The 18,597-nt window shown below is 45.0% G+C and overlaps 1 protein-coding gene across 1 annotated transcript in view; it reads left to right on the forward strand.

The window, feature by feature from the left end:
* The first annotated feature begins 2,250 nt into the window (after positions 1-2,250).
* The window catches only part of CCDC69 (coiled-coil domain containing 69), a 47,956-nt gene continuing 31,609 nt past the window's right edge, over positions 2,251-18,597 (forward strand). The window contains exon 1 of the mRNA XM_070739042.1: positions 2,251-2,511. Coding sequence (XP_070595143.1) covers positions 2,464-2,511 — 48 coding nt within the window. The 5' untranslated portion in view covers positions 2,251-2,463. The remainder of the gene's footprint in view (positions 2,512-18,597) is intronic.

Genomic DNA, 18,597 nt, shown 5'->3' on the forward strand with positions numbered 1-18,597 from the left:
GCAGCCAACGCGCGCTGCGATCTTCAAGCCCGGCTCCTTTCGGCCCAGCATCCCGGGCCAAGCAGCTGCCTTCCGTGACTGAGCCTGGCTGGCCTGGAAGATCGTAGCGCGCGTTGGCTGCAGCGGCGAGCGAAGCCAAGCCGGCAGCAATGTCGCCGCCGGTGCAGCCAACGCGCGCTACGATCTTCCGGGCGAGCCAGGCTCAGTGACGGAAGGCAGCCGCTTGGGCCGAGAGGAGCCGGCCTTGATCCGCCAACGCGCGCTACGATCTTCCAGGCCAGCCAGGCTCAGCGGATCAAGGCCGGCTCCTCTCGGCCCAAGCGGCTGCCTTCCGTCACTGAGCCTGGCTCGCCCGGAAGATCGTAGCGCGCGTTGGCTGCAGCGGCGAGCGATTTCGCCGCCGGTGCAGCCAACGCGCGCTACGATCTTCCGGGCCAGCCAGGCTCAGCGGATCAAGGCCGGCTCCTCTCGGCCCAAGCGGCTGCCTTCCGTCACTGAGCCTGGCTCGCCCGGAAGATCGTAGCGCGCGTTGGCTGCAGCGGCGAGCGATTTCGCCGCCGGTGCAGCCAACGCGCGCTACGATCTTCCGGGCAAGCCAGGCTCAGTGACGGAAGGCAGCCGCTTGGGCCGAGAGGAGCCGGCCTTGATCCGCCAACGCGCGCTACGATCTTCCGGGCCAGCCAGGCTCAGCGGATCAAGGCCGGCTCCTCTCGGCCCAAGCGGCTGCCTTCCGTCACTGAGCCTGGCTCGCCCGGAAGATCGTAGCGCGCGTTGGCTGCAGCGGCGAGCGATTTCGCCGCCGGTGCAGCCAACGCGCGCTACGATCTTCCGGGCCAGCCAGGCTCAGCGGATCAAGGCCGGCTCCTCTCGGCCCAAGCGGCTGCCTTGATCCGCTGAGCCTGGCTCGCCCGGAAGATCGTAGCGCGCGTTGGAGACAGGCTTTGAGTTTTGGCTGCGGGGCGAGGGAGTTAGGAAAGTCCTACTTCTCCCCCCGCAGCCAAAACTCAAAGCCTGTCTCCTGCTGCCCGGTTTAGCCAGGACACGAGCGGCGAAATGACTTGGAGGAATGTGAAGCTGAAACCGGCCGGTTTCAGCTTCACATTCCTCCAAGTCATTTCGCCGCTCGTGTCCTGGCTAAACCGGGCAGCAGGAGACAGGCGGTGGGCTGGGAGCCGCAGGCGAAAGGAGCTCGGGCATTGTTCTCCGGACCCCGCCCGCAGCCTGGAGAGGGAAAGGGCCGCCGCGGGGCTGAGCGGGCGGGGTCCGGAGAACAATGCCTGGCGCCGCGCTCCGATGCCCGAGCTCCTTTCGCCTGCGGCTCCCAGCAGCACTTTGAATCCAGCAGCTTCTGCTGGATACGGGCGGTGGGTGGGACGAGCGGCGCGGAAGCCAGGGGCTGTGGCAGCTCGCCCCCCCATCGCCCGTATCCAGCAGAAGCGGCGGGATTCAAAGGGATTCAAGGCTAACTTCTGCGCTTGGCTTGAGGACTCAGCTCGGAAGCTGCACGGGTGTTTTAAAAGGTCTCCGCCGGCATGGGGGGCTTCCTACCACCTCCCGAACCCCCAACTCGGGTTTGGGGGGGTGCTAAGAAGCCCCCCATGCCGGCGGAGACCTTTTAAAACACCCGTGCAGCTTCCGAGCTGAGTCCTCAATCTTCGGCTCCTCGCTAGCGCTGCGGAAGTAAAAATACCATCTGCACATGCGCAGATGGTGTTTGTACTTCCGCAGCGCTACTTCGCGAAAACCCGCTCGTTGCGGGGGTTCCTGGAACGGAACCCTCGCAACGAGCGGGGGATCACTGTAGTTGGTTAGTTAGTCAGTCAGTCAGTCAGTCAGTCAGTCAGTCAGTCAGTCAGTCAGTTAGAGAGACAGATAGAGAGAGCTAGAGATAAATACATGCATACATACATACATACATACATACATACATACATACATACATACATACATAGTTTTAAGACGGTGCAGTGAGAAATCCATGGGTTTTCTTGCCAACAATAGGAAGCTATTTGCTGATTTTGGTTTTTCTGAGTTCTTTTCTCAATTGTCCAGTTTAATGTACACCCCAGGGATTTCCAAACGATCTCCCATTCAAGCACCAACTAAGAGGTTTTGAGTGGGGCGGGGAGTCAACCAAGGTGGTCTAGTTGCTAGTCTCAGACCTGCAAAGGTTACCGTCTGTTTTGCGCGAAAACGAAAGCGCGGGAGACATTTTTCTTTTTCGAGTGAGGCTTTTCTTCGGATACTTACGGCGCTCGGCTGCCTTAAGCATGAAGTTGAAACGGGCTGTTTTCAGGTTCCGTTTCAGGGTCTTAGAGGAGGCAGCGAGCGAGATGGAAACCTCAGCGGCCGGCGGCGGCGGCGGCCGAGACGGCGGGGATTGCCGCTGCCGCCGGTGCCCTTGGTCTTAACCCTTTGACCCCCTCGGGGCTCCCTCCCTCCCAGCCGCAGAAGCCAAGAGGAATGGGCTGCAAGGGGAGTAAACTGGGCTGCTGCGAAGCCCGAAGGAAGGTAAAGAAAAAAGAAAAAAAAAGCGCGCGGGACAGGGGCGGGAAAAGTTTACTCGGGGCTGCCTGGGGGTGGCATTTCGGGGTGGGGTTGAACTTGGCACCCTAGTTTCTCTTGACAGTTCTGGTAGAAGTTCCAGTCCCGGAGAAGAATTGGGGGCGTGTGGAATCTCTTCCCCCCCCCCCCCGATTTCTTGCAAATTCCCTCATGTATACAGCCTTACGCGCGCGCGCACGCACACACTTTCTAGTGCCAGGAACTTCAATCAGTTCGCGAATTCTGAGGCGAGAGGAAAAGGAAGGAGCTCTTTAGCAACAAAAGCCCCAGAAAGTTTGCGACCGCAAGCAGCGACAAGTGTGTGCCTGTGTGCGTGTGAACAAATTCAGCGGCTGTTCAAAAGCTTTTTCTTCGCCGCCGCCCCTCCCCAAACCCGGGCATTTTATCCGAACGGTTGCCGGAGTCTGACGGACCTTTTCGCCCCTAGCAAACAAAGGGAGCCCTCCTTTCTTAGCTACAATACGAGGGGGGAGGGAAGGAGGGGGAGGCAGCAACAGCCGACGGCCGAGTCAAACTTTGAGAAGAGGGCGGTTGGTCGGAGATGCATTACACAGTCCAAGGGATGTTTTGCTTCTCGTTTGTAGCGCTCGCGATGAGAGCCTAGGTCCCCGTTACTTTTTCCCCTCGCAAGGAAATCCGTCTGTCTCTATCCGGTCGCGCATTGGGGTCCGTTACTCCACTAAGTCGCCTTTAATTCAGTAAAGGGTGATACTAATAATTCAGGAAATTATTCAGTAGGTTATTTGGATAACTCAGTAAAGTGGTGCATAAGCGCATCACTGTGCCTACCGTTCCTGTCCTACTGTCCTATTGCCTTCTTTCAACATTACTGTTTACTTAGGTTTCTACACACTATTGCTTTCTTATACAGTACATGTTTGACAGATTTATAGAGATAGATAGATAGATAGATAGATAGATAGATAGATAGATAGATAGATATAGAGATATAGAGATATAGATACAGAGAGAGACACACACAGAGAGAGACACACAGACAGATAGGTTTAGAAGCACCTTGGCTAATATTTATAGGCTGAATTCACACCAGGAGGCTTTTTCTATAAATCAGGATTTACAAATCACAGTAGCTGTGACTTCATATTAATGCTAGAACCAGCAAACTTCACAATGGGCTAAAAAGTATATTTTCTTAGTGAAAACTAGGATTTTTAACAGTGATTGTAAGCCACCCAGAGTCCTATTGGAGTTGGGTGGTAGATAAATCCATATCTATCTATCTATCTATCTATCTATCTATCTATCTATCTATCTATCTATCTATCTATCTATCTACCTACCCACCCACCTACCCACCTACCTACCTATTTGGTGAATGTTTATGCCACACCAAGAAACTTATCAAGTTTTCCAAATAGGCTGTGAACATAATGCAGGCACTTATTTTGAATTCAATATCCAGAGGCAAGGATTTCAGTCTAATTTACATTTGCTGGATGTCTAGGAAAAGAAGCAACATCCGTATGTAATTTTCAACTGGAAAAATAAAACTAAAGTCTACCTCAAATTGCATAAAAGGCATTGCAAATTCCACTAACTTTCTCCTTTGTTTTAAACAAGAAAGTTCCTACCAGGTTATTATCTTCTATTTAAAAGGATGCTTTCAACCACATTTCCAGGCAAATAGCAATGGCTGTAATTCCATCATGCTTATTTTGGGGTTCAGGATGTATTTGTTTAGTTTCAAGATGTGAGCAAGAGCAGCTCGATGGAGTGCCAAGGTACTAATTTTTTATGGAAATAGTTATTTTAAATTAAATTTTTGCTAGGCATCAGGGCTACGTTGCATAAAATCTATATAGAAAGTTTTGAGTAAAATTAGATAAAAAGTTTGTGTAACTTTTTATTAATCAAATTATTTAGCAAAACACAGCATTCATGGTGTTCTGTCGAGCTTTCTGGTAGAATCCTCCCGAAAATGCACAGATACAATTTCAGACACACACACCACACACGTTTGAAAATTCAAAACAATGTTCTTTATACCAAAAATGCAAATAAATAGAGCACTCTTTTTGTATAGCAAAGAGCACTCGTCTTAGAAACATAGAAACATAGAAGACTGACGGCAGAAAAAGACCTCATGGTCCATCTAGTCTGCCCTTATACTATTTCCTGTGTTTTATCTTAGGATGGATATATGTTTATCCCAGGCATGTTTAAATTCAGTTACTGTGGATTTACCAACCACGTCTGCTGGAAGTTTGTTCCAAGGATCTACTACTCTTTCAGTAAAATAATATTTCCTCACATTGCTTTTGATCTTTCCCCCAACTAACTTCAGATTGTGTCCCCTTGTTCTTGTGTTCACTTTCCTATTAAAAACACTTCCCTCCTGAACCTTATTTAACCCTTTAACATATTTAAATATTTCGATCATGTCCCCCCTTTCCCTTCTGTCCTCCAGACTATACAGATTGAGTTCATTAAGTCTTTCCTGATACGTTTTATGCTTAAGACCTTCCACCACTCTTGTAGATTCTTCATAGATTGTCTGTGTCAGAGAGAGTCATATAAATCAGTCATATCTACAAACCCATTCTTGAAGTTGATCCAAGTCTGCAGCAATCAACACAAGCTGAGTGGTAGATATAGAAGGTAAGGGCTGAGCATCTGGACAAGACTCATTTCCTTGGTCCTCAACAGAGTTCAATGTGGATTCCTTGTTTGCCAATGGCTTTTTATGGTCTTTTACAGTTTCGTTAGAGACAGGCCTGAGCAGAAGCTCATTAATGAAGCAAACAAACAAACTGGTAATTTGTACAAGTCCCTTATCAGTTCTGTGATACTTAGCTTGCAGCTGTGAGGCAATTCACAGTCCTTCTTTTACAAAGTGAAACACTTTGCTCTGGGGTTTAGTTTCAAAGCAGGAAAAATCAGCACACAAAGGTCAAAGTCAGCAAAGCAGGCAGGAAACACAAGGATCAGATAATCCTCCACAATGGCCAAACCCACAGGCTGCTATTTATAGCAGCCTCACTAATTACCACAGCCCCACCCAACCACAGGTGGCCTCATTTTCTTTGATAATAATCTCTCAGTTGTTGTTGCCTATGCATCCCTCTCCTCATGCGTGGCTGTATAATTAACTCTTGTTCTGAATCCAAGGAGGAGCTAGATAACTGATCTCCTTCTGAGCTGTCTGCCACACTCTCCTCTTCCCTGTCACTCATGTCTTCTTGGTCAGAGGAGCCTTCATCAGCAGATTCCACTGGGGCCAAAACAGGCCTGCAGCATGTGGATGTCTCCCCCACATCCACAGTCCTTGGGGCAGGAGCTGGGCCAGAGCTAACCACAACACATGGGATAGTTATAATGAACTATTCTGAGAATGATACATTTTGAACATTAAATACATGCTAAATTTAAGTGTGAATCATTTGTGTAGCGGTTAAGGCTTCAGGCTAGAAAGTTGGAGATGGTGAGTTCTAGTTCCGCCTAAGCCACAAAGCCAGCTTGGTGACTTCTCAGCCCTAGGAAGGAGGCAAAGGCAAGTCATTTCTGAAAACTTTGTAGGCCTTCTCCAGGCAGTCTCTAAAAATCAGACATAATTAAATGGGAGAAAAAAAGATATACAATGTTCCCTAGATTTTCACGGGGGATGCGTTTCGAGACCGCCTGCGAAAGTCGAATTTCCGCGAAATAGAGATGCGGAAGTAAATACATTATTTTGGGCTATGAACAGTATCACAAGCCTTCCCTTAACACTTTAAACCCCTAAACTGCAATTTCTCATTCCCTTAGCAACCATTTAGATTATTACTCACCATGTTTATTTATTAAAGTTTATTAAAAAAATATTTATTAAAGGCGGACGAAAGTTTGGTGATGACGTATGACGTCATCAAGTGGAAAAACCATGGGATAGGGAAAAAAACAGCGAAGTATTTTTTAATTAATATTTTTGAAAAACCGTGGTACTGTATAGCCGTTTCGCACAGTTTGAACCTGCGAAAATCGAGGGACCACTCTAATCTTCTGATTCTAAATAGCATGAAACCCATGAAATAAAAAATTCACAAAGTCATGAAATCCATCCATCAAGCCAATAAATAGTAACCAAACATCCATAATTTCTTTCCAGCAAATCCTCCACCATTGGGCTAATTCTTCCTACACGTAGTCCTCAACTTACATCAGTTCATTTAGTGCCTGTTTGAAGTTACAACAGCACTGAAAAAGATGACTTATGACCGTTTTTCACACTTATAACCATTGTAACATTCCCCATAGTCATGTGATCGAAATTCATGTGCTTGGCAAGAGTCATATTTATGACTCTTGCAATGCCCCAAGATCATGTGATCCCCTTTTGCAGCTTTATGACAAAATCAATGGGGAAGCCAGATTTTCTTAACAACTATGTTACTAATGTAAGCACTGCATTGATTCATGTAACAACTATGGCAAGAAAAGTCGTAAAATGGTGCAAATGTTTGACTTAGCAACAGAAATTTTGGGCTCAATTGTGATCACAAGTTGAAGATTACCCGTACTACTTTTGAATTGCTTCGGACCCACTTGCTATCCTTAAATATAATTGTGTTCAGAAATAAGGAGAGGAGAAAGAGAGAGGAGGGGAGAGAGAGAGGTTAAGTCAGGGTTATCAAAATGGTGGGCTGCCGTCGGATGCGTCACACACAGGCCACGCCCACCCCAGCTCCGTGAATGGGGGAAATATTGTGCAGTGTAATGTGACACGGCAAGTTTGACACCTGTGGGTTAAGTAACCAGGCTAAAAATCCAGGGATCATGAGTTCTAGTTTTACCTCAAGCATAAAGCCAAGTGAGTAACCGTGGGCCAGTCATTCTCTCTCAGCTCTAAGAAAATAACAGAGGCAAATCACATCTGAAATCTTGCCAAGAAAATAACAGGAACTATTCAAGTTGCCAGTGACTCAACGGCATAGTCAAACAAACAAACAGACAGACAAAAGTCTGGTGAGTCTTTCTTTTTCTATACCTTATTGCACAGTGAAGATGAAAGAGTTTTGCAGGATGCTACTCTTTATTTCTTTAAAAAAGTGCCACATTCCTGATCATCAAACTACACATACAAATCCACCATAATTATTGATTGATGAAACTAATACTTTGCCCATGAGCAGAAAAATGACTGACCGATCGATTATTGGTTGATTCATACAGTGAGCACAACAATCCCTACTTGAGGCCATATTTCACCTGACTGAACTTGGGCCTTGTGAAAATGATGGTGCCAATATTCAAAACAACCATATTCTGCTCAGAAACACCTATGTTTACCTATATTTCCCATTTCTCAGAGGGAAAAAAAGAAATCTAAAAAGACAAGCCTGTTGTTCTCTATGTTTGGAATCTATGCTTTGAGTTACTAAGGAACAACTCTGAAAGCCCTTTTCCACCTTTTCTTTGGCAATGTGCACCTGTAAAAAAAATATCTGCTTCTCAATAAATATGCTTCACTCGGTTGCATAATACATTAATCTCCTACATGCAGTGAAAACAGTTCTGTACCAGCCCAGAAGAGGTCTGAGAAAAACTTACATCCAGATTATGTTTTAAAACCATCAAATGAAAGGCAGAGGTCCAGAATATGTTGATTCCTTTGAAAGAACAGAAACTGGAAAATACCATGAGCTCAGGTCATTGGTATTAATGGACTAAACTTATGATGAATAGAGTGAAGATTTCTCACAAATCCCTTACAAAATACGTCATATCTTATCAAGTGTATCCTTTGCCTCCAAATTATTAAGATTGGAAACAAAATGTATTTTATTTTGGGGGCTGGCAAAAGGAAAAAACAGTGGTAAATAATCGTTTTAGGGCCTGCTCCTGATTTTGCAATACCATTGCAAAGCTGGGGTATCCTGTAGTCCATTTGACTGACTTATAAAAATTAATTGATATATAATGTATTTTGGGGTGTATAAGACACATTTCTTACCCCCAAAAAAGTGGGTGGAAATGTCCGTGCATTTTATGCAGCTAATGTTGCTGAAGCCCTGCCTACCCACCAGTCACCACTCTTTGGCCTCTGCCTCCTAGCAATTTGTCTCTTTGCAGCAAACAGCATGGTCAGCTTCAGCACAGCCTAATATAGCACTTGTTTTCTTCCCCAAAAGCTAAGCGTTTCTTATAGTCCATAACAGAAAAGGCAGAATTTTCCATCTCACATAACAGCACAACTAAATAAGCTGTAACTCAGGATTGCAGTGTTTTATACGACATCTTGAGCCATAATTTGTTCATTTGGGTTAGTGTATTGCATGAATCCACTAAGTCTCTAGTTAGTAAACCATGACCTCTGAGTTAAATCAACTGTGTCAAATTGGCACCTTTCAACAGTGTGTTCTGCTTCCAAAAGTTTAGCAATGGCAGGTGAGCTGGGAATTGATGGAGTGTTCGGGCTGAGTAAAAGTGTATAGTGTCAACCCATACAAGTGTAGTTTACAAAGCAAACCAAAATTAACCAAACCTATAAACATGAGCTAGAAACTTCTGAGATTATGGCCACTGCTGGTTAGTATCCTATTTATTTATTTATTGGATTTGTATGCCGCCCCTCTCCATAGACTCGGGGCGGCTAACAACAGTAATAAAAACAGCATATAACAATCCAATATTAAAACAGTTAAAAAACCCTTATTATAAAACCAAACATACATATAGACATACCATGCATAAAATTGTAAAGGCCTAGGGGGAAAGAGTATCTCAGTTCCCCCATGCCTGGCGGCAGAGGTGGGTTTTAAGAAGCTTACGAAAGGCAAGGAGGGTGGGGGCAATTCTAATCTCTGGGGGGAGTTGGTTCCAGAGGGCCGGGGCCACCACAGAAAAGGCTCTTCCCCTGGGTCCTGCCAAGCGACATTGTTTAGTTGACGGGACCCGGAGAAGACCCACTCTATGGGACCTAACTGGTCGCTGGGATTCGTGCAGCAGAAGGTGGTCCTGGAGATATTCTGGTCGGGTGCCATGAAGGGCTCTATAGGTCATAACCAACAATTTGAATTGTGACCGGAAACTGATTGGCAACCAATGCAGACTGCGGAGTGTTGGTGTAACATGGGCATTTTTGGGAAATCCCATGATTGCTCTCGCAGCTGCATTCTGCACGACCTGAAGTTTCCGAACACTCTTCAAAAGTAGCCCCATGTAGAGAGCGTTACAGTAGTCGAACCTCGAGGTGATGAGGCTATGAGTGACTGTGAGCAGTGACTCCCGGTCCAAATAGGGCCACAACTGGTGCACCAGGCGAACCTGGGCAAACGTCCCCCTCGCCACAGCCGAAAGATGTTTCTCTAATGTGAGCTGTGGATTGAGGAGGATGCCCAAGTTTCGGACCCTCTCTGAGGGGGTCAATAATTCCCCTCCCAGGGTGATGGATACAGAATGTTGTTTCTTTGCTTTGCTTTGACTGCGTTGCGAGATTCCAGCTAGTGTGCAGTTTGCAAACCATGATTTATAAGTTAACATGACCAGATCAGACTACTGAAACAGAGAAGGTTTGATTGCGTGAGCTAACTAGCTACGAACCAGCTGTTTGGGTAGGGCTGTCATAATATTCCATGTTGCAGTTTCTTTGCCATTTCAAGGGTGTGGGCTCTGTCATCTATTTTTGTTTCTTAGAGGACAAGAAGATAAGGAAATGATTGTGTTGGTGCCACAGCCAGAAGCCCACGAGGATCTGTAGTGAGAGGAATGCTGGCTGAGCTGCCCAGAGGATTGTAATGTTACATTATATCAGGGGTTGGAATTTAGTTGCCTGGCACAGAGGGTGTGTTTATAGTCTGATCCCTGGTGGGGAGAAAGGCTGAAGGATGGCTGGCCTCGTTCCAGAACCAGATTAGATATCCTTCCCTGCTGGGGAACAATCCTGTAACAAGCTAGAGTTTTATGAAACGTAAGCAGCCGAAGTCTGAGCAACAGACAGAAATGAAAAGGCGCAGAAATGAAAAGACACTGGATAATGTCTTTTCATTTCTGCGCCTTTTCATTTCTGCCTGTGATTAAAGCTGTGTGGGAACAAAAAACTTCCTTTACTATGTTTATAAGTAACTAAAGGGGGTGATTTGATTTGATTTGATTTTGATTTGATTTATTGGATTTGTATGCCGCCCCTCTCCGGAGACTTGGGGTGGCTAACAACAATAATAGAACAGTATACACAATAATCCAATAGTAAAAACAATTAAAAACCCATTAAAGTAAAAACCAAACATACATTCAGACATACCATGCATAAAATTGTAAAGGCCTAGGGAGAAAGAGTATCTCAGTTCCCCTATGCCTAACGGCAGAGGTGGGTTTTAAGTAGCTTACGAAAGGCAAGGAGGGTGGGGGCAATTCTAATCTCTGGGGGGAGTTAGTTCCAGAGGGCTGGGGCCGCCACAGAGAAGGCTCTTCCCCTGGGTCCCGCCAAGCGGCATTGTTTAGTTGATGGGACCCGGAGAAGGCCCACTCTGTGGGACCTAACTGGTCGCTGGGATTCGTGCAGCAGAAGGCAGTCCCTGAGATACCTTAACTAATACTCCCTCCACCTCCTCCTGTTTTCTTCACAACAACAACTTGGGCAAGTGGGATGAAGTGAGAGAGAATGATTGGCCCAAGGTAACTCAGCTGACTTTCGTGCTAAAGCAGGACTTGAACTCACCATCTTCTGATTTCTAGCCTGGTGTCTTAACCACTCGAACAAACTGACTTCGGAATATAATTCATTATAACTCTCCCCCAACTATGACAGCCACTATACTTGTTTGGAATGATGAATATGACCGTCTGGCACATTTCTAATGCATACAAACCAGTAAAAGCTATGCTATGCAAAGAGATTTCTACACTAGAATTTATCTTATCATTTAAGTGGTCTCTACACTTAAAGACCAATGGAACAACTGCCTTCTCTCTCCCTCTCTCTCTCTCTCACTCTCTCACTCTCTCTCTCTCTTGCTAAATAGAGAAGTAATATTTTCCCCCACACTCATTATCTGCCTCTGATTGTCAGTATTACACTCTCTCCTGCAATGGAATGAGAGAAATCAGATCCTGCCTTTCCTCTATGTGACATTATTTCAGGATATGAAGAGTGCTATCAAATCCCCTTCTTGTTTGTGTTTTCTCACATAGTACATATGCAGTTCTTCAGAGGTTTACAGCACACAGAACATAATGGAATGAAGTCTATTCTATTATGGTTGAGTATTAGCTGATGTGAATATATACTGCTCAAAAAATAAAGGGAACACTCAACACATCCTAGATCTGAATGAATGAAATTTTCTCATTGAATACTTTGTTCTGTACAAAGTTGAATGTGCACAACAGCATGTGAAATTGATTGTCGATTAGTGTTGCTTCTTAAGTGGACAGTGTGATTTCACAGAAGTTTGATTTACTTAGAGTTTTAGTCATATAAAGCCCTTCATGGCATTGGACCAGAGTACCTCTGGAACCGCCTGCTACCGCACGAATCCCAGCAGCCGATAAGGTCCCACAGAGTTGGCCTTCTCCGGGTCCCGTCAATAAAACAATGTCGTTTGGCGGGTCCCTGGGGAAGAGCCTTCTCTGTGGCGGCCCTGACCCTCTGGAATCAACTCCCCCCGGAGATCAGAACTGCTCCCACCCTCCTTGTCTTTTGTAAATTACTCAAGACTCACCTATATCGCCAGGCATGGGGGAACTGAGACACCTCCCTAGGCTTTTATATTTTATGATTGGTATGTATGCGTTGTTTGGTTTTAAATGAGGGGTTTTATGTGTGTTTCTTTTTAATATTAGATTTGTTCTTTAACATTGTTTTTACTACTGTTGTGAGCTGCCCTGAGTCTTCGGAGAGGGGCGGCATACAAATCTAATAAATAATAATAATAATAATAATAATAATAATAATAATAATTATTATTATTATTATTATTATTATTATTATTATTATTATTTTTCAGTGCCGTAGTAACATTGAACAGTCACTAAATGAACTGTTGAGGATTACCCGTACTGAAATATTATCATATCATTACTCACCAGAAGTTAGAAGCTACTTTTTGATCTCAACAGACAACACATTATAGCAAATATAATTCAGATAGTCCTTGACTTACAACAATTTGTTTTTGTGATGATTCAAAATTGCAATGGCACTTTAAAAAAGTGATTTATAATAGTTTTTCACACTTAAAACTATAGCATCCGCATGGACATATGATCAAAATTTGGGCACTTGGCAAGTGGTATATATTTATGATGGTTACCGTGTCCTGGGGTCATGTGATCATCTTTTGTGACCTTCTGACAAGCAACCTCAATGGGGAAGCCTAACAACAGAGTCACCTAACAACTGTGTTACTAAAACTTAAACACCTGAATGATTAACTTAACAGCTGTGGCAAGAACGACTCTTAGCAATGGAAATTTGGGGCTCAATTGTTGTCCTGAGTCCAGGAATGTAAAATGAGTCTATGTCTCAATTTCCTTTTTGTATCCTCCTGGCTGCACAGCGATCCACAAAGAAAAAAACCTGATAGAGAAAGAGGCTTTAGGGAAGTTCACTCTAAACCAGGGGTGAAATCCATCAGGTTCTGACAGATTCTGGAGAACCGGTAGTGGAAATTTTGAGTAGTTCAGAAAACCAGCAAATACCACCTCCGGCTGGCCCCAGAGTGGGGTGGGAATGGAGATTTTGCAATATCCTTCCCCTCACATATGCCACCAAGCCACACACACAGAACCGGTAGTAAAAAAAGAGAGATTTCACCACTGCTTTAAAAATAGAATTAGAATTAGAATTAGAATTAGAATTAGAATAGAATAGAATTCTTTATTGACCAAGTATGGACAAACAAGAAATTTGTCTTTAGCGCATATGCTGTCAGTGTACATTAAAAAAATCAGTGTACATTTATCAAGAATCATGAGGTACGACACTTAATTATTGCCATAGAGGTCAAATAAGTAATCAAGAATTTTGTCATGTACAGAATAAACAGTACCCAGCTTTTTCTGTGCCCTCTTTCCATTATGTTTTAAATTAAGTCTTTCTTAACTGGCAACTTCTTGAAAATGTTTTGTACAAATGTTTCTCCTTTCCTGGGCAACAATGGTGGCACTTTGAATGAGCCACGGTAGTGATTAGAGTGCAGTACTGCAGGGTAGTTCAAATCTCACCAGGCTCAGGGCTGACTCAGCCTTCCATCCTTCTGAGGTTGTTAAAATGAGGATACCGATTTTTACGGGCAGTATGCTGACTCTGTAAACCTCTTAGAGAGGGCTGTAAAAGCATTGTGAAGTAGTATATAAGTCTAAGTGCTTTTGCTAGTGTTGCTATTTTGAGCTGGTTGCAAAATGGATGCCAGCATCAAGTCTTAATACCATAATCAAGATCTTAAGTCCTTATATACATCCTTCTTTAAAACCCAGGCTGAGATGGAAACTTTAACAGTAGCAAAACTTAAGGAGGTGGTAAAAACAGTGGATGCTGTAAGAAAAAGCATTCCTGAACTGGTGATATCACTGCTTGAACTGCAGCCTCTGCTGGATGTAAGTGAGTGCCAAACATTTGGAGGAATTATTAGGGCTGAGATTCTGCCTAGTAACCAGTGATAATTTATTGTCTTTTGAAGGACAATGCACTCACTCTGCACTCTGATCGTAACCTCTATACAAAGCAGCAAATCATTGTTGAGTTACCCACCCAGTTGCCCAGCTGTGTGTTGCGATTGGCTAGCCAGCTGTTCCAGGAGAATTATGGGCATATGTGATATAAAGTTTGGGTCAAGGGAGGCATCTGGCACAACCATTGGAAAGTGTGTGTTGCACCCCAGTTCAGTGGAGTGTGATGCCAAACTCTCATGCCTTGTTTGTCAGTTTCTTAAGCCTCCTTCACGTTTTCCAGCTGCTCCTTCCCAGACACTCCTTAAGGGAGTTCGGGGCCTCCCAATTTTCTCAGCTCAGCTAAGGTAAAGGATGGAGCCAGCTGCAGGAAAGACAGAAAGCAGAATGCAAAATAAAGAGAGGAGGGAAGCTGAATATATTTCGTACTCCACTAAAGGGAATACGAGAGTGTGTGTTACAATCCAAGTTTGTGTGTTTTCAGATGTGCAAGGAACTTTTTTTCCCCTTTTAACTCTCTAGGTTTCACAATGTGACCCTAGAGTAGGAAGGACAATGATCCAAGTTCATTGTAGCCCATTTAATCACATCTGCTGTTCAGAATGTTTCTGCATCTGCATCTATTCTGCAATTAAACCGGTAGACCAGTATTTCTCAACCTCAGTGGCTTTAAGAGGAGTGGACATCAACTCCCAGAATTTCCCAGCCAGCAGAGTGGCTGAGGTTGAAAAACACTGCAGTAAACCATGTGTCAATAAACAGGTAATTTTTGCCAAGAAGGCCTTATATGTTGTGACAATTGTCAAAGGCTTATGACCATAGTTCCCTCTAAGCTGAGCAGTGAGCAATCGCTCACTTAAAAATCATCATCAACTCAGAGTTTTCCAAACCTGCCCAGAAGCCGAGAGGGAAAGAGTGAGAGGGAAGGAGAGAGAGAGGAAGAGAGGAAGAGAGAGAAACAGATAGAAAAAAGAGAGGAAGGAAAAGAGAAAGAAAAAGTGGGAGTAAGGAAGAGAGAAAGAAAATCAAAATCTAGTTTGAAACTAGCTCAACTATTTAAGTGGCACTTTGATATTGATAGAGTTGCCCTATTATGAGCTCACTGTTATAGACACACAGTACAGTATTTTATTTTGAAATTCTCTGAGGCAAAACAGGGTGGGGTTTTTGTTTGTTTGTTTGTTTATTTACTTATTTATTTATTATTTCTGTGCCGCCCAGTCCCAAAGGGACTGCCGCTCAGACACTATACTTTTCCGCCCACCCCCCCAAAAAATTAGAGGGAACACTGCTTATGACCCTTTTTGCAAAATCAAGAAATGTATGTCATGGTCATAAAGCGGCCGATGTGGTTGCTATGTGAAAGTTGGCCTTCTCCAGGTCCCGTCGACTAAACAATGTCATTTGGCGGGACCCAGGAGAAGAGCCTTCTCTGTGGCGGCCCCGACCCTCTGGAACCAGCTCCCCCCCGGAGATCAGAACTGCCCCCACCCTCCTTGCCTTTCATAAAGTTCTTAAGACCCATCTCTGCCGTCAGGCATGGGGAAATGAGACATCTCCCCTGGGCCTATACAGTTTATACATGGTATGTTTGTGTGTATGCTTGCTTTTAATAATGGGGTTTTTAGTGTTTTTTAAATTATTAGATTTGTTCTTACATTGCCTTTGTTATTGTTGTGAGCCGCCCCGAGTCTATGGAGAGGGGCGGCATACAAATCTAATAAATAATAATAATAATAATTAATAATAATAAAGCAAATGTTTCATTAGTTGAAAAAACAATGTTATGCTATAGATGTGGTTTTGCTGAAAACTGGAAATAAATGCTTAAACAGTTGCTGAGTTTGGTCACATGACCCTGAGAGGGTCCAACTGTTGATATTTTGAATTCATATTGCAAGTAGCCCCCACATAGGTCCGTTATAGGTTTGGATGGTTGCTAAGTGACTAGTCGTAAGTCGACAACTACCTGTATCTTGCTTGATGTTCTGAACTCATAACTTCAGTGCTTTACTATGCAGGCTGGTCTGGAACTGAAATTATTTGCTTTTTTCTTGCAAAGTTATTCCACATAAATTTCTCACAAATGTAGGAAACGTTTGTTTGATTGCAATTAAAAGGGTCTGGGTTTGATTCTTATATGATTTATTGACATTGAACTCTTTCTTTCTTTCTTTCCTTCCTTCCTTCCCTCCTTCTTCCTTCCTTCCTTCCTTCCTTCCTTTCCCTCCCTCCTTCTTTCCTTCCTATGTTTTCTATTTTTTTCTATTTTTTTCTATTTTGTACAGTACTATTGCAATGTTTGTTTATTCATTTGTTCAATTTGTATGGCCACCCATCTCATTAAATGACTCTGGGCAGCAAGCTACCTTCAAAGAAATTAACAATTCCCACCACAAATACAAAAATTAAAAAAACATAGCAGCTGAGGAAGATATCCACAAGATCATATGCTGCAATGTCCTGCCTGTCAAAGGCTACAGCTTCAACCACAACAACAACATAAGAGCACATAACAGATTCAAGCTTAATATTAACCGCTCCAAACTTGACTGTAAAAAATACGACTTTAGTAATCGGGTTGTCAAAGCATGGAACTCTTTACCAGACTCTGTAGTATCATCCCCTAACCCCCAACATTTTACCCTTAGACTATCCATGGTTGATCTCTCCAGATTCCTAAGAGGTCAGTAAGGGGCGTACATAAGTGCACTAGTGTGCCTTCTGTCCCCTGTCCTATAGTCTCTCCTATATCTCCTGTATCTTCTCTACTTTTTCTTCTATAACCTTCATTGTGTATTATTGTGTATTGGACAAAATAAATAAATAAAAATAAATAAATAAAATAAATATCACAACCAACAGTCACTAGCACAATCAATGCATAGCACCCTTCACCCACTCAGGGGCCACAGGACCCACTATCTGAAAGAAGAATGTTCTGCAAGGTGGAAGATTCCACTTGGGTCTTAGACCACAAAAGCTGACTGGATGACTTAAGATCAGTTGCTCTCTCTCAACCCAGCTCACCTCACAGAATTGAGGTGGAAAAAATAAGAGGAGGAAAGATTACATATGTTTGCCACCTTGAGTTACTTATACAAATGGGATTAAAAAGTCTAATAAATAGATTTTGGGATGGGGTCCCACTGAAGGGTGGGTCCCATTGAGATGGGGGTCAGTGAGATGAGGTCCCACTGACAAACTGGATCAGACAAGTAGAAACATTCAGGAAAATAACCTGGTCCCAAACTATGAAGGGCTTTCAAAGTGACAACCAGCACTTTGGATCGAACTCATCAGCCCTGGGTGCTAGCAAATTAATCCATTCACAAAGTAGTGGTGATACATGTGCCGAGTAACCAGCACTACTTACTCCATTATGCACTCGTTGAAGCTTCTAAATGGACTTCAGAGGCAGCTCCATGTAGAGCACATTGCAGCAGTCCAATATTATCCCAAATCTCCTTCTGGGAGCAGTTCTTTTGGCCTCCAACAATATGTTAATACAGGGATCGACAAACCCAGGCGCCTGGTCGCCAGTGGCGCCTAGAAAATGTTGTCTGGCGCCTAGAACAGGTGTGCCGCAAAGTTCCGCTTCCAAACCGGAAGTTGAGTGTCCCGGCTTGCTTCTTCACACCTTCATTTTCGCGCCTTTCTTCTTCGTGCCTTCCTTCGTGCCTTCCTTCGTGCCTTCCTTCGTGCCTTCCTTCGTGCCTTCCTTCTTTGCAGCAGGTGAGCTTGGGACTCGGCGGGATGGCAATAGTAGCGGCTGAGGCTTTCACTTGTGGCATCGGGAGTGTTAATGGCGGCGGCGGGAATAGCGGGGGGGGCTCCTGCAAGTGGAAGCCTCAGCCCTGGAGCCCCCTCGCCCGCGGGAGTGCTAATAGCGGCGGCGGCGGCGGGAATAGCGGGGGGAGGGGGGGCTCCTGCAAGTGGAAGCCTCAGCCCTGGAGCCCCCTTGCGCCCATGGCTTCTCGTCGATGTCTCTGCCTGCCCGATCCGGAGTGCTAATAGCGGCGGCGGTGGCGGGAATAGCAGGGGGGGGGCTCCTGCAAGTGGAAGCCTCAGCCCTGGAGCCCCCTTGCGCCCATGGCTTCTCGTCGATGTCTCTGCCTGCCCGATCCGGAGTGCTAATAGCGGCGGCGGTGGCGGGAATAGCGGGGGGGGGGGCTCCTGCAAGTGGAAGCCTCAGCCCTGGAGCCCCCTTGCGCCCATGGCTTCTCGTCGATGTCTCTGCCTGCCCGATCCGGAGTGCTAATAGCGGCGGCGGTGGCGGGAATAGCGGGGGGGGGGGCTCCTGCAAGTGGAAGCCTCAGCCCTGGAGCCCCCTTGCGCCCATGGCTTCTCGTCGATGTCTCTGCCTGCCCGATCCGGAGTGCTAATAGCGGCGGCGGTGGCGGGAATAGCGGGGGGGGCCCCCTC

The sequence above is a fragment of the Erythrolamprus reginae genome, chromosome 2, assembly GCF_031021105.1.
Source record: "Erythrolamprus reginae isolate rEryReg1 chromosome 2, rEryReg1.hap1, whole genome shotgun sequence".
Classification (NCBI taxonomy): domain Eukaryota; kingdom Metazoa; phylum Chordata; class Lepidosauria; order Squamata; family Dipsadidae; genus Erythrolamprus; species Erythrolamprus reginae.